This window comes from Anoplophora glabripennis, unplaced genomic scaffold, assembly GCF_000390285.2.
Source record: "Anoplophora glabripennis isolate ALB-LARVAE unplaced genomic scaffold, Agla_2.0 scaffold4, whole genome shotgun sequence".
NCBI classification, from domain to species: Eukaryota; Metazoa; Arthropoda; class Insecta; order Coleoptera; family Cerambycidae; genus Anoplophora; species Anoplophora glabripennis.
In genome coordinates this window covers 592,552-608,893 of record NW_019416568.1, presented here as the reverse complement: position 1 = coordinate 608,893, position 16,342 = coordinate 592,552, and the positions used below count along the sequence as shown (strand labels likewise).

Genomic DNA, 16,342 nt, shown 5'->3' with positions numbered 1-16,342 from the left:
GTAATTGGATGCGATAAGGATGTACTGTGCTGTGCTTTTGCAAAATCCTATGTATCAACGTTGTACTAATGCAATTGGAAGGCCTTCTTGACGCTATTACATAGCTACTTTTTCGGACTTTAGAAAAGAACCTGATTTTTCTGGAAAACTGTTAAAGATAAGTACGGACAACCTTATACCAGTCGAAAGGGCATTCAATTTTGCATTTACCAATGACAATTAATATGGGTCATTCCATTTGAAATGTCATATGTCATGTTTTGTTTACGTAATTCAAGAAGGTGCAAGAAGCTGATGCTCCTTACTTACGTGTGAATTGTTCTAGATTTTAAGTATACGATGAATTGGTTCTTCATATATTAGGAGTGCAGGATTTTAATTCTATTCATTATAAACGGATTAGCACCAATGCTCATTTCCAGAAGTTGAGAGGCATCATCAAATTTTCACTTGTATGAAACAGTTATTGACGTTAATGTAGGCATCCATTTTGTAGGATGCTGACCTCAGGATCTGCATATTCCCTTCACATTCAGTTATTAAGAAAATGTTATATTCGTAATAACCGTTCACATATTTGTTTACCCCAGCTCTGATTAACGGTTGTATTATTCTGTTCTGATCAACGACAGTTTACCGCCGCTGATTAGGTACTTTATTACCATTGAATTTATGTTATAACCGCAGAGTAGGACTTAATTCATTACCTACCTGGGGCACAATTCCATATTCATGCTTCTCGGAACAATTAAGTAAATATTTAATACAATTTGAGCGATTACAGCTGAGTCAGAGCGACACTTTCATTTCGGTTTGGTAAATGATCAGGGGACGGGCATAATTCATAACTCTTCCATCATTTCTCTACAAATTTATACAAAATCGTGTCCTAGTAACAATCTATTTATATGTAAAACTAATTACATTTCCATAAAGTCCTACCCACATTTCCAACAAAACAATCAGACGTATAATTTGTAAACGTAGAAATGAATGCAAATCCGTCATTTGTATGCAGAGGAATTCAAAACACATATTTTAACTATAACTGAACCTATATTTAACAAATGAATGTGCATCCATTAAGATTTTTCTAGTTTGGACCATCCGTGCGAATAAGCATTCCTTTGCAGGGAAATTAACATTATAAGCCAGGAAAAAGAGCTGGGAAATTACCATTTCGCGACTGATTGTTTACAGGGTGGTTAATTATATAATTTTTACGTAAATTCACGTTTTTCGCTTATAACTTGTTTCCGTTCATTTCCACGAGAAAACAGTAAGGTACTTTTTTTTCGTCTTCAAAAGACCTACAAAACTAGCCCTTGAGCATCAAAAAATATTGATTAGATCAAAAGTTATAAACAGAAGAACTTTATTTATGACTTTTGAATTAAACATTTATAAACTGCATTATTATTACCAGGACGTTTTGGCATCGTATCCTCTCATTCCTTATCACTTCAGGTTGCAAATTTGAAATTAAAAAAAAATGATCGATTTCAATGTATTATTATGAAATCTACCATGAAAGAAATCAGTGCGATTGTGGACGATGCTCGGGATCGTCCAGACTAATAATTAGTTCATTTGTTTATAAGGCCATAACTTGTAAACTATTCAACTTACCGATTCCAGATTTCGTGTGAGTCATTAGACAGTGATAAGGAATGAGAGGATGCGATATCAAAACGTTCTGGTAATAATAAAGCAGTTTATAAATGTTTAATCCAAAAGTCATAAATAAACTTCTTCTGTTTATAACTTTTGATCTAATCAATATTTTTTAACGCTCGAGGGCTAGTTTTGTAGGTCTTTTGAAGACGAAAAAAAAGTACTATACTGTTTTCTCGTGGTAATGAACGGAAAAAAAGTTATAAGCGAAAAACGTGAATTTACATAAAAATTATACAATTAACCACCCTGTAAACAATCTTCCCCCCATTTTTATGACTGTAGAAACTAATATGTTATTGTACATAATATTTAGCATCTAGTGATAAATTCAGCTTGCCGAAACAAAAAGTCGCGTCTAACTCTATATTTCCTGGCCTAATGTATTAATCTCTTTAACAAAGAATTAAATCTGAACTAACAATTAAATCTATGTTCTCATTCAATTTTTTTTTACTTAGAACCGCCAGGTGAATAAACCTAAGTTACCATACAGTCTATTTACTTCAGAACAAGTTGTAATCAAAACACGGGCAATGTTATTTAAATTAATATTTTTTTTGCAGGTTGTACGAAAGTTTACACAAAAAGCTCACACCTTAAGGCGCATCAAAGAATTCATACAGGTGGGTGTCACTTAAGTAAGTTTTATTTTTTTGTAATCAGTTTTAATTATGTAAGAATTAACAGTAATTCTAGATAATAAATTAGTATCACACTCCCACTTAAGAGGATGATTTTGCATTTTGATTTTGTAACTTCAAAACGTTACATGTTATATGAACGTTATTTGTGTTAATCGAATGATTAAAAATTTCCTTCTTATTGAATCATAGCGGGAAAATATAAGCCACACGATAACTATTTGACTGACTGTAACCGCATACTTAATAAATACTCAATTCAATTATTTGTCACAGATAATTATGCAAATACGCTTCAGTGTAAAATTAACAGCACGATTGTTTATGAAAATATAAATGTAAAAATTACTTACTAATTCAGGAATGTGTAAACAAAAGAAAAATTATGTAGAAATTAAATAAATGTGTTTAACAGTTTTTCTTTAAAAGTGCTATAGACCAGGGCGGATTAGTCGAAATATCCCTTCTTGGATGTAAGAGGGGGCAAGCCATTTTTTGCTGGAATACTTTCAGTACAACTCACATAATAAAAGTATAGATCCCTAGATCTGGGCGAGATCCAGAACAATTTCAAAATTTCGAAAATGTTTAAAAAATACTTAGATCATCTGAGTTTTTTACTTATATCTTGGACCCTATGCATTTTGGAAGAATATTGAAGAGGAAAAATGTTTTAGAACTGAATTTTGCACAATATTCTGTAAGTTAAAAATGTTTAAATTTATTACCGATGTTGCAAAATAGCAATAATTGATCAAAGAAAGGCAAAACAATCAAGTCTTTTTGATAATTTTTTAAAAATATTTTAATTGCTCCGAAGACATTCTAATTTTGGTAAAAAAAACTTAGTATAATAAAACAACACGCCAAATTTCATTAAAATCGCTTCAATAGTTTTTGCAAAATAATTATTTGAAAAAATTTTGAACAAAAATTTTCGAATTTTCAAAATGTTGCCTCAAATCAAATAAAGCATTTGAAAGATTGAGCGGTCTTTTCTACGTGAATAAATTTTCAAGTATCTAGATGCTTTATTTGAGGCTGTACATTTTAAAAATTAAAAAAAATTTTTTCGAAATTTTTTTCAAAAAATTATTTTGTAAAAACTATCTAACCGATTTAATGAAATTTTATGCGTTGTTCTATTATACTCTAAAGGTATTTTTATCAAAATTAGAATGCCCTCGACGCAATTAAAATATGTTTTAAAAAATATCCAAAAAACTTGATTGTTTTGCCTTTTTTACATCAATTATTGCTATTTTGCAACATCGGTAATAAATTTAAACATTTTTAACTTACCATATATTGTGCAAAATTAAATTCTAAAACTTTTTTTTCCTCTTCAATATTCTTCCAAAATGCATAAGTTCCAAGATATAAGTAAAAAACTCGGATAAAATAGGTATTTTTTTAAATTTTTAAAACATTTTTGCAATTTTGAAAATGTTCCGGACCTCGCCCAGATCTAGGGATCTATACTTTTATTATGTGAGTTGAAGGTAATCCAGAAGGAATTTGTTTGCCCGCTCTCACATCCACCTCAAAACAGATCCGCCCTGGTCTATTAATATTCATACAAATCGCTGCTTTGTGTTACGAGCATATCAAATGATTCAAGAAGAAAGAAATACTAAAAAACGTTTTCAAAAATTCAGACTACATTGCATTTTTTGATCCTTTAAAAATGATTCTTCGGTTACTCCGACTTCCCCGATACTTTTTAAAAATAAAACTTTTCCTTAAAATTACAAAAAAAAAATAGTTCGAGAACAGTGAACATTTTTCTAATTACAGGAGAAAAGCCGTACCAGTGCCAGTGGCCAGAGTGCGAATGGCGATTTGCCAGGTCAGACGAGCTCACCCGCCACTACAGAAAACACACGGGGGCGAAGCCTTTCAAGTGTGGTGTCTGTGAACGATCATTTGCCCGATCCGATCACTTGGCGTTGCACATGAAGAGGCACCTACCCAAAACCGCAAAATGAGGACCGTACTTCACCTTATAGAAATTTAATTTATCATCACATTGTAAACATTCCTTCTATATTAACTTATGAAAACGATCTCAACATTACAATCGTTATATTTTATATGGACTTTTTTTCTAAAGGAACGTACCTCATTTGAATCACGTTTTGCCTTTCGTAACTTAGAGGCCTTCCCAGTGTACTTAGACAATTGTAGTATGTTTACAAGGGTACGATCGGTGAACTGTTCGACGATGTATGACTTTTATTATGTGCAATTTTGTACCGTATCTCATATTGCCTTAATAAAAAATTCTAAGTTCCGTATATGGAAAAAATGTAAGAAAAACAGAAGACGAACGGCTGTTCATGTTTCTTAGCTATCCGGAATTGATAGTTTGCGAAATGTATTGCCATGTAAATATTTGTCATTGTCATATGCGGCTAAATGCATGTAAATATGTGTAAGTCATACATTTTCAGCAGCTTATAGAGATATCTATGATTTGGATAAATCGTGTGACTTTTTCCTTCACTAATTCCAGTTCCGCAATTTATTATTTACCCAACACGTTCTTTCGAAAACTTTTGCACAGGGCAGCTTTAACTCGGTGTTGTTTAAATAATAAAATGCAATTTCGATCTAAATAAAATTTGTTCTTGTAATATATAATATATGAAAGATATAATATAAAAGTTATGTTTTGTTTTATTTTTGTAAAAACTAATATAATTTGGTTGTGAAATATTTGTTATTTATGGTGTAGTTTACGGACATTTGCACTGTTTACTTTGTAATTATTATTTGTAATTTGTACATTTTCATCTCAGTTATTGTATTATTTTTTTTATCTAACATTGCCATCTAATTTTACCCAGACTTGTGATTTTTTAGATGTATATTTTTACGAGGATATTTTATTGTGAGGGCCGGGCACCACCGCCCTTCAGAGTTTAAGGGTACACTTATAAAACCTAGAAAAGTTAGCGTTAAGTGCAAACATGGATGCCATAATTACCTTCCTTCGAAAAATCTTAAAATTTACCACTCCCTTTCTAACTATTAATTATTATTAGCTTTTTAAGCTGCAATTTAATTATCGCCACTGGACGTCATAAACTGGGCCACTGGAATTAGCCTGGTAAGTTGTATCAGTGCACTATCGGCGTCAAAATTCAACTTCATTTCACAGAAACTCTGAAGAACTTAAACTTTTCTCTATCCCCTATTCTGTTCGATATTGAGTGGTGTTTTCGTGCCGTATAATCGAAATAATAGTTCCTCTAATTATTTTTTTTCTAGGAAGCTAAGCAGTTTTATAAGAGTGCCCCGTTTAAACCCTCCCTTGTGTCGTAAACAATGTTCAGTATAAGGAAGTTACCAAATATGTACACTGAATATTTTTTTTTTTGTACATAACAAAAACTGACTAGGTCCTAGTCAAGTAACTCCGATATTTGTAAGTATATGTAAGTTAAAAAAAACTGCTACTATGCATATCTAGTGTATTTATATCTTTAAATATATGAATAAATAAGTATTATAGAACGGCCACAAAACTTTATTAACATTAATTTGTACTTTACGTTATTTTTATTTATATGAATAGAGCAAGCTAGAGTACACATAAATGTAGTTAGACATTGTTTTCTTTTTTAATTTTGTATAATTTACTTTTAATACAGTTTTATTTTTACCACGTTTTTTTTCTTTCTTTTATTTGTACAAGTTCGATTCCCGACTTTTATGTTTACCCTTTTATAATGGATAATACAGGGTAAACAGAATAAGAGAGTTGTTAGTTTTTTAAGCTCTACTGGGCATGGTAAACTGGGACACCATAATTAACCTGGTAAGTTGTATCAGTGCACTGCCTACGTTGCCAGTTGTTACCTCAATAAAACAGCTATTAAAGAATGGCAGTGGAAAATAATTTAGTAAAACATATTATTGCTTTTGTATGGCTTAGTAACATGTTATTTTAGTCACCATATACACTGTGTCTCAAAATGATGAAACAAAATTCATTTTTTTTTTCACTTGAAATTTTTTTTTAATAGGACGCTCTATATTTTATAGTATAAATAGATAACCCTTCTAAAGACGAGTTCAGCGATATAACGTTATATCTACTTTTTGTCATAGTTGTCAAAAAATGGAGGAATTAAATAAAAAAAAAATTTAAGTATTTACAATTACTAATTTTTTAAAAAATGTATGTCTTTGATGTGTGAATCTCAGTATCGATGACCTCCAACATCGGCCTAGTTTAGCTGAACTACCTATACAACCGTCACTTCGTAAAGTAGATAAGAAAGTATTTAGAAAAGTTAAAACAGGTAACATTAAAAACATATGACGCACTCTGAAACTGCTTGGTGACGGCATACACGATAGTTTAACAACAGTTTAGACAATGAATTATAACGCAACTACACTAGGCACAGAAATTAAGGAATATTAAAAAAATCCCGAAATTTTGGGCGATTTTCAAAGAGCTGTAACTTGGAGGAAAATGGTCGTAGGAGAATAAAAAAAAAGGAAATTGAAGCTTCAGGTGTCTTGTTTTCAGATTTGCGGTTTAAAATTTTTTAGCGTCAGCAGTTTTTGAGTACCTAATCATAAGAAAATCAACGAAATTTTTATTTTTTTTTTTAAAGGCCTATGGACTTTTTTTGGTAATTTCACCATAAAGCTCTTTTAGATAATTTAATTATCTTCAATTTGAGCGGCTCAATGGTTCATGATTCTAAAAAAAATTTAAAAAAAATTAGCCGAGACGGCTTAGAATCGATGATTAGGAATAGAGGCGGTAATACACGATATTAAATTGTGATCTGCAACGTCAAATCAACCAAATTTTTTTTGACGTTTGTGAAACTTGTGGATGTTAAAAAAAAATTGAAAAAAAATTTTTTTTATTTTTTTTTAGAATGAACGTTTTTTGATGAAGGAAATATGGATTATTTCTAAAAAAAACAATTTCAACTTCAAAAAATGAAAAAGTGAAAATTTGCTTAATTATTATTACACTGATTTTCAGCAAAAACGACAAATTTAAACATTCCGGGCACTAAAAAAAAATTGCAGCGTTTTGAAATATCAGGGTTTCTTTAGGACACTTTGAGGTTGAAAAGTTAAAGTCAATGTCCTTAGTTTATTCATTATTTGCAAAGTTATGCCAAGTTAGTCAAATATCCAAATTTTACCTTTTTTCTAACCAACATTTTCACTTGGAAATTTTTTTTTATCAAAAACCAATTATTACGACTTGTAGAGAATACTTTGCAGTTTTCAAAACCCTGCTTGGATTTTATGTACGAGCATTATTTCCCGGGTAATTGATTGCCAAAGTCAAAAATTATTTTTTTTCTTTGATCGACGAGAACTCACCGACAAATAATCGTACAAGGCTCCGGAACAGCTCAAATTAAAGAGAATTAAATTATCTAAAAGAGCTTTATGATGAAACTACCAAAAAAATTTTTTGAAGTCCATAGGCCTTTTTAAAAAAGCAAAAATTTATAAAAAAAATTTCCGTTGATTTTCTTATGATTACTCAAAAATTGCTGACACTAAAAAATTTTAAACTGCAGATCTGAAAACTAGACACTTGAAGCTTCAATTTCCTTTATTTTTATTCTTTCTACAACCATTTCCCTCCAAGTTACAGTTCTTTGAAAATCGCCCAAAATTTTGGAATTTTTTTAATATCCCTTAATTTTTTGTGCCTAGTGTATTTAAGTTAATTAAAAAAAATAAGGTTAGTTTTCTGGGGGGTCCCAAGTTGCAACCTTAATAAATTAAAACTGAAAAAAAAAACTACACGCAAGGGAAAACAAAAGTAATTTACGCACCTCGACAGTATCATTGGAAAAATTTTCTTGAATGAAAAACAATTTATTTAGTAAAAAGTACTAGAGGTCCAACATTAAATCCGACTCGTATTGTACGTGTTGCGAGAAAAAAAAACGTGGAATAGAATATAGTTGCAAATTGACTTACCTTTAACTGCGTATAATTCTTACCGATTCAACTAACTGCTTCTTGACATGCATTAACTTTAAGGAACTGGAGGGGCAAGGAGACGAAAAAAAAAAACTATGCCAAAACACTTTAATCGTCTCGATTTTACACACAATCCTCTTTCTCGTTCTTCTGGTACCAAGCTCCGCACGTGTTAGCGTGCGTAACCTTATGCTTAACGAGATTCCCGATGCACGAAAACCTCCATCCGCAGCCTTTACAGAAATACGGCTTAATGCCCGTGTGCAAAGTACTGTGAGTGATCAAACTGTCCCGATACGCGAAAGCGCTGGGACAAAACAGACAAGTATAGGGCTTCTCCCCGGTGTGCGACCTCTCGTGGACCTTGAGCTGCCCCTTCCAGTGGAAACCTTTGCCGCAAAATTTACAGGTGAGGTTCTTCTCCGAGCTGTGCACGCGCATGTGCGCCTTGCGGGTGTGGTCGCTTGAGAACTCCTTCCGGCAAACGTCGCACTGGAAAAAGAGGCCTTTGCTGCAGTTTGTCTCGTTGTGCATCTGGAGTACGGTTTTCTGTTTGAATTTTTTGCCGCACTTCTCGCAGATGTAGACGTACTCCTTTCTGGGGACGCCCTTGTGGAAGATGTGACGGTGCGAGCGGAGGGAGTCGGGGTTGGCGAAAATTTTGTCGCCGCAGTCGTGGCAAGCTAGAGCAACAATAAAAATTGATGGTTTCATGTAACGTGAAGTGTTATATGTGAAGGAGCATTTTCTTTATACGTAATTTAAGAACTTTCCCGACACAGCCTGTTTTTTATGTTGCAGTTTTTTCATTTCAATATGAGACAACTAAAATAAGGAATATTTTTCAAATAACATTTTTGCACAAACAGAAAAATAAAGAAAATAAAACTAACTCGATTTCGAACTAATTTCGAGATATTTATATCGTAATATGAATAAATTTGATTGTCATGTAGTCTAAATGGAAAATTCCAACTAAAAAAACACCCAGTATGAATATATTGATTTAGACGAGAGAAATGGTTCACCCTGTATTGACTACTTACATAATATATCAGCGTGATCAAGTTGCTGGTGGTGTTTCAGATCATCTTTTGTTTCGAAGCATTTTTTGCAACAGCTGCATTTGAACGGAAGGATTTTGCCCTCTCCGTTTTCCGCGTGTTCTTGTTCGTGCCTATAGAGCCACCTGAAAATCGTATATTCTTTCTTGCAGTATTTGCAGCTGGCGGCTTTTTTGTTTTCTAAAATGATTCGATAAAAAAAAATTTATATCATATTGCGCCTTTACAAGAATATAACGTTACCTAGTTGTCTATCCTTTATAAATTCATTAAGTTTTTGTTCAAATAAAGTATCTCGTTTCCTTTTGCCTCTATTTTTCGGCCTAGAGCTTAGCCTAGACTCATCGCTTGCCTCTGTAGAATTATCAGATGAAGAATCGTTTTCTTCATTAACGATTTCGTTTCCATTACGAGTTTCTGAATTTACTTTGTTGCCATCATCAGTCTTCTCAATCTTACAATTATTTTCTTCTAAATCTACATTTGTACTAGCGTTTTGTTTGATTATATCATGATTTTCATATGTATCCTCTGATTTAGAGTCATTTTGATTTACAGTAGTTGCGGGATCATTTTCAGACTAAAATATGTTTTTTATTTTTACAAGACAGTTATTTAATTTTTGCTTTCAGAGTGGTACAATATACAGGGTGTCCCACCGGAAACTGCGTCGATCGATATCTAGGAAAACTATTCGTTATTTTAAATGGGACACCCTATATATTATTACATTTTCGAATTCTACGTGAAATTTGAGGGTCACTTTATTAAATATTCCCTATATCTAGGACTTGTAGAATTTGAGATATTAATATTTAAAGAAAAAAATTTGACAGATGCAAGGGTCCACAGAGATGCTAGTAACTTCAGTAAATTCAGGAGTGTGATATTAAATGGATTTTTGGTACCTGTAAAGGGCATAGGTAACACTAAGTTAGGGTATACCAACAAGTTAAAACATTTAATACTAGGTGTTTCATTTTTGCTGTTACATTTTGATAACTTCAAATAGCTATAACTTTGTTAACTTAAATGGAACACCCTGCATTTTTTTACCCTGTTGTATGCAAATTGAAATTTCCTTTTACTCCATATAATCATTGTTAGGGTTGCCGTTACTACTTTTAGAGATATTTACAATTTTCTATTTTATGGACAGTTTTTCTCGTATCAAACCTGTTGTCAAATTGGCCATGACCAAAAACACTAAAACAATTAAAATAACTTGACATTTGTCAAATTAATTGTCAAATTATTGTTATGGTTGTAATACTTTTGCTGAAAATTTAAATAGAAATTCCTGGGGATCGTTTAAATTATACTTATGAGGATTATTAAGAAAGCACCAAATTCTCTACATGTTCTTGAAATTACTTTGTCACATTTTCCATAAATAACAAACAAATTAAAGTAATCCTCATTAGTAAAATTTAAACAATCCTCAGGCATTTTTATTTAAATTTTCGGCAAAAACTATTCAGACACAATAATTTGACAACTGACTAGACAAATATCATGGTATTTCAATTGTTTTTAGAGTGTTTCTGATCATGGCCAATTTGACAGCAGGTCAGATACAAGAAAAACAGTCCAAAAAATAGAAAATTGCTAATATCTCTAAAAATAGTAACAGCAACCATAACAATGATTAATATGGCTTGAAAGGAAATTTTAATCTGCATACGACAGAGTCTGCAGTACTTTCCTAGATATTGATCGACGCAGTTCCTGGTGGGACACATTGTATACTTTCAGTATAACTGTTAAAATTCAATGATGTTTTTCTTACACAACGGCACAACAAGTACAAAAAGGGGTTTATTATTATGATTTTAATAACATACATCAATGAGAATATACTCATTTAGATCTTTTTAAGCAAAAGATGATTTCATTTAATTATACCAAAAATTTTTTATAACATTTTTACTTTTCTTACATTTTTAAAAATCGTTGCGGTTTTACGTTTTTAACACGAATTCAGATTTTTTTCTTAGGAAATAGCCTATATTTCAATTTTTGACTATAGAATTGTTGGCACCTGCATAAAATTATCTTTAAAATGGATTTATCGATGTGACATTTATGTAAAAGAAAAAGAAATTTAAGTTGCAAAGAAAATAACTTTTTTTTAATTCAACTGTTTGTTGTCATAGTTATGTCAAAAGTTATGTGTAACTTACATACCGGGTGTTTCAGAGTTGAAAAGACAAAAGTCTAGGGGAGATTCCGCTCAGCAAAATATGTAAAAAAGTTCATATGAACAAGACTCCGGAAGTGCTTTGTTTCCGAGATACAGGGAGTAAATTTTTTTTAATTGATTTAAAAAAAACGCTTTAGTCGTTTTTTTTTGTAAAAAAGAATAGGTATCACCATATAGTTTTATTTGCAGTTTTTATGTAATATTCAAATAAACAAACTAAAAGTAGTACATTTGTGTCTTTTGGCCCTTTTTAGTGTCTCGCTTCATTTTCGAGAATCTACAAAAAAAACGACTTGCTCGCTGGGCACGCCTCTGAAAATTCTGGATCAAATCTAATCGGTCCAGTTGATGTATGATAATTATTTTAATAAACCGTAAAAATTTCATTCAAATCGGCGAGCCTTTTTTTAAAAAAAAAATACATATTTTGCTGAGCGGAATCTCCCCTAGGCTTTTGTCTTCAGAAAAATACTTTTGTTTACCAATTTAAAAAAGTATTCATTTGGGTTACGAGTGTTGTAGGGAGTCTCAAAACTAATGCTAATGCTTTTGGATATACAGTTTTTATCGTTCAATTTTTCTCAACAAGCCCAAAATAACTTAACTACGTTTTATCCATTTGTTTGGGAGATTCGAGAAACCCCAAACGACAGTGTCGAAATACCCTTTACAACTTTGAAAAGAATTCATAAAAGAGTAAACTCACCTTTTCTTTTATTTCGTCACGAGTAGCAACTGATTTCATACTGGCGTTCAGCGAATCTAACTTGGCCAGTTTTTCCTGAAGCTCCTTGTTTCTTTGCACCTCCTTCAGTTTCGAGGTAAGGGGAGTGTTTATTTTAACTTTAATTTTCGTAGAAGGATTTTGTACCCTATGTGTGGTCAGGGGCAGCAAACCACAAGTATCTGCGTGGGATTTTCGGTGTTTTAACAAATTCCCGACGCAACTGAAGGATTTTCCGCACCCCTCGCATTGATACGGCTTTATGCCAGTGTGCACAGTGCTGTGGGTTATCAAGCTTTGACGGTGACAAAATCCTTTACCGCAAACCTAAAAGATGGCAAGTCTTAATTATACTATAAATATTCTCAGCTGATACACTTACATCACAGACAAAATCTTTTTGTTGGGTGTGGATTCTCTCGTGTACTTTTAACTGGCCGGCAGTGTGGAACAATTTTGCACAAAATCGACACATAAAGCTTGCCATATCACTGTGTCGTCGCATATGATTGTACAGAGATCCTGCGGACATTAACTTTTGTCCACAAACCTAAAACAATTCCAATATTTTACCCTAGACAATTAATGAAAAACTAATAAAACAAACTTACTTTACAAGTAAACAATTTTTCTGTTCCACACTTTGAATTAATGTGTTGTCTAAGTTCACTCCTTGTTTTGAACGTCTTCCCGCAGACATTACACATATAGCAATCTATCAATTTTCCTTTGTGGATGTCTCGTACATGTAACAAATACTCTTCTTCTGTTTTGAATGATGCTCCTGGGCATATCCTACATGTCTTATCCTTTTTCTGTAAAAAAAAATACATAAACAAGGCTCTATAAACATCAACACATTTTTCGATCAATACCTGTACCGGTGAATGGCAAGATCTATCATGTAGCCTCTTCTGATGATAAGTTTTGAAACGTATATTACATTTAGCACAAGTGAGATTATGTGTCTCCAAATGTTTATTAAATTTTGTATGAACAGTGAATATTTTATTACATGTAGGGCACTGAAATTCTTCCTTAAACAATAGAATACTTTATAAAAACCTTTTTAACATTTTCCCTTTTTTTACTTACAGATTGTACCAATTCATTTATATCCATTGTAATTTCCTCAATTTATATTTTCAAATAAGTATACACTTATTAGAATACTCTAATAAATAAAATCTAATTTTACATAATTCTTATTGTATTCTAAATTAAAAACTGAATATATCCAGTAGCCAGTAGTTCAATTTAAAATTCAACAAAACAGATTTCATATTGTTTACTAACAAACAACAATCGAATAGAAACAGTCATAAATTATAAACAAACAAAACCTCACTTGATACGATGTTTTCTATTTTCCTCTGTATTCCTGTATTTTCCTGTAAGACACTACTAGCAGTAATTTTTACAATATCATGTTGAGAGCACTGAGCAGATTTTTGGGGGAAACAATTCAAAATATTTAAAACTTATCTTCCATTTAATAATTAGTGTTTTTTTTTAGTAATATATGGAATATGCAAATCTTATTTTAAAAAGTCTACAAAAATTAGCAAGTTATACTACTTTTTATCTATCATACAGACTACACAAAAAAATTACTTTCACATACCATGTGGCATGGATATTTATTTGTACATTAGATAGGATAAATTACCAAATGTTTTTTAAATGGTTCGTCCTGTAGAGGTAATAATTACTACGTTTAAAATTTTATACTTTAAATTTATTTTAATTTATAAAATAAAAAATAATTTGGTTTTACCTTATTTAAAACAAATACATTTATGTATATATTCAACAAACATTTTAACAGAAAAACAAAACAATAATTTTAGTACAGTATTTATTTGTTTTTTATTAAAAATAAGTAACGAATATGCTACACAGCTTTTTCCTATAACTAAGCAGTTTACACACTTTCTCTTGTAAATGTAATATACATAACTTCAAATTAGAAAAAAGAAAGATAAGTGATAATTTTTTTGAGAATCCATAATAATATACAGCCCTATTACTATAGAATATTCGTATTATGAAAATATGTATATACAAAAGTGTTTTGGCTTATTTTTATGTAATGCAAACATAAAGAAATTTTAAAGGGCATTTCAAGTACAAATAACAGCTACAATATTACTACGAATAAAAAGTAAAGTAAATTTTATAATTAGATATTCGACATAAGTGCAGGAATAAATTCTTATGGTATGGGTTTTAAAAAGTTGACTAATTTCTGTGCAGAACCCTGTTGTATTTTCAAAAGTAAATAAAACTAATGTATCAATTTATAAATACAACAATTTGGAAGAAAATAGAAATGATTAACAAATATTCTCGATAAATTTAAGGATTTTTCAGCAAACAACTCAGATGTTAAAAAAATTATATATTTTCAAATAATCTTAAATATGGCAAGCATAAAATTTTATTTCAGGTTCCAACGTAATTATAGAAAACAGCGTCAATCAAATACGTTGTGCACCAATAAAATTGTAACGTTTACCCTTCCGACACATTTTTATATGGAGCCGTATAGGAACCTGACTACTTTTTCAAAATAAACGTCCCTAGTAAGCACTATTCATTACTTACTTATTTATCACAAACCAGTATAAAGTAACTCAAAAATTCTATGAACAATATAAGTAACTGTTACTTTTCAAAAGTAAAACGGTCAACTTTTCAAAAGTAAAACGATCAGTCTATAAAACTATCCAGAACATTTAAAACAGAAACGAAATTTCAGAATCTTATAAAATTAGTCATCTAAAACGATAACTTCACATTTCTTTTCATCCTCGACGAGAACAACATCATCATCGTCGACATCCACAATTCCTGTATTCACGACTTTTGACGACGTTTCATCTGCAGTTACAATATTATTGGAACACTCTTCCATGGATACTTTTCCTTTAATATCTACTGTATCTTGATTTATGTTTGAAGCAATATCTTCATTAACCTTTGTTAAAAGGTCCTGTGCTATGTCGGTGTTGTCAGCAACATTATCTGGTTTAATATCTTCCTCTTTCGGCGCTACATATGCTGGCGTTGTGCTATCTTCTGTGTTTGCTTCATTACTAATCTCATTGGGGATACTGGCTGAAGTTTCATTTGCACATTCTGATAGCTCGGCATGCATAAGTTGTGCACAATCAATGAGTTCCTCATTGTCTAAATCATCCGCAGGGTTGTAATCTCCATCATCTTTGTCGTAAAATTCAGTTTCTTGCATTTCAGTTTCTGGTTCTAGTAGACTACTGTCGATTTCTCCTTCAGGCCTTACCTTGGGCTTACGGCCTCTTTTTGATTTCATTACTGGTTGTACTGTTTCTACGATAGGTTGCACTTTAATCTCAGTTTTTTGTATGATATTATCATAGTCAATCCGATTTTTATTAACTACTATATCTGCCCTTATCATATCCTCAAAATCTATCAGACCATCGGCATCTTCAGGTATGTCTTCATTTTCAGGCTCGTAATGGTTTATATAAGTTTCTTTATCAATATATTCCGTGCCTGGGGCTTCATCAAGTTCTAGTTCCTTCTCAACCTGGAAATCGTCGTCATCAGAAGGAACTTTTGTTGGTTCTATCTCATCTCCGTCATCATCAAATTCAAATTCGGTAAAGAGACGACGCTTCCTCTGTCTCAAACTATATTTTTTTGGTGCAGGTTCACTTGGAGGATCTTCTAATGTAAAGTCGCTATCACTGTCATTTTCATCATAATATTTACGGGCCGTACGAGACCGTTTTCTTACCATTTTTATTTGTTTTTGTTAAGAAGAGACTGTCAAAGTTATTTGAGGTTAGTTGTCATTACTTGAATAAAATGGTAGTTAATTTCCATTTTGCAAAACTATTTATTAATTTGCAGAATCTGGACTATAGGACTTATATTATTTTACTTAAATTTGGAATATATATGAAAACAGGTATAATGAGAAAAAAAGGAAATATTTCTCAAATTATTCTGTACTTTATGATACTCCCTGTATAAATAGTATGTTAGTGTAATATAAAAATATTAC

At 31.5% G+C, this 16,342-nt stretch overlaps 3 protein-coding genes across 4 annotated transcripts in view; 1 reads left to right on the top strand and 2 right to left on the bottom strand.

Moving 5' to 3' along the window:
• The window catches only part of LOC108917485 (dendritic arbor reduction protein 1), a 347,019-nt gene extending 342,036 nt beyond the window's left edge, over positions 1–4,983 (top strand). For both annotated transcript variants that reach the window (XM_018724110.1, XM_018724111.2), the window contains exons 4-5: positions 2,241–2,300; positions 4,116–4,983. In XM_018724110.1, coding sequence (XP_018579626.1) covers positions 2,241–2,300; positions 4,116–4,306 — 251 coding nt within the window. In that variant the 3' untranslated portion in view covers positions 4,307–4,983. The remainder of the gene's footprint in view (positions 1–2,240; positions 2,301–4,115) is intronic.
• Positions 4,984–8,418: 3,435 nt separating this feature from the next.
• LOC108917394 (zinc finger protein 62 homolog) lies at positions 8,419–13,483 on the bottom strand. The gene is made up of 8 exons (XM_018723954.2): positions 13,384–13,483; positions 13,164–13,325; positions 12,900–13,103; positions 12,671–12,838; positions 12,271–12,615; positions 9,605–9,941; positions 9,344–9,541; positions 8,419–8,980 (listed from the first exon to the last, which is right to left on the bottom strand). The coding sequence occupies exons 1-8, from the start codon at positions 13,408–13,410 to the stop codon at positions 8,421–8,423; spliced, it is 2,001 nt and encodes a 666-aa protein (XP_018579470.1). The 5' UTR covers positions 13,411–13,483; the 3' UTR covers positions 8,419–8,420.
• Positions 13,484–14,674: 1,191 nt separating this feature from the next.
• Positions 14,675–16,241, bottom strand: LOC108917367. Its single transcript, XM_018723921.1, has one exon. It carries the CDS (start codon positions 16,073–16,075, stop codon positions 15,062–15,064), a length of 1,014 nt encoding a protein of 337 aa, XP_018579437.1. The 5' UTR covers positions 16,076–16,241; the 3' UTR covers positions 14,675–15,061.
• Positions 16,242–16,342: the final 101 nt, after the last annotated feature.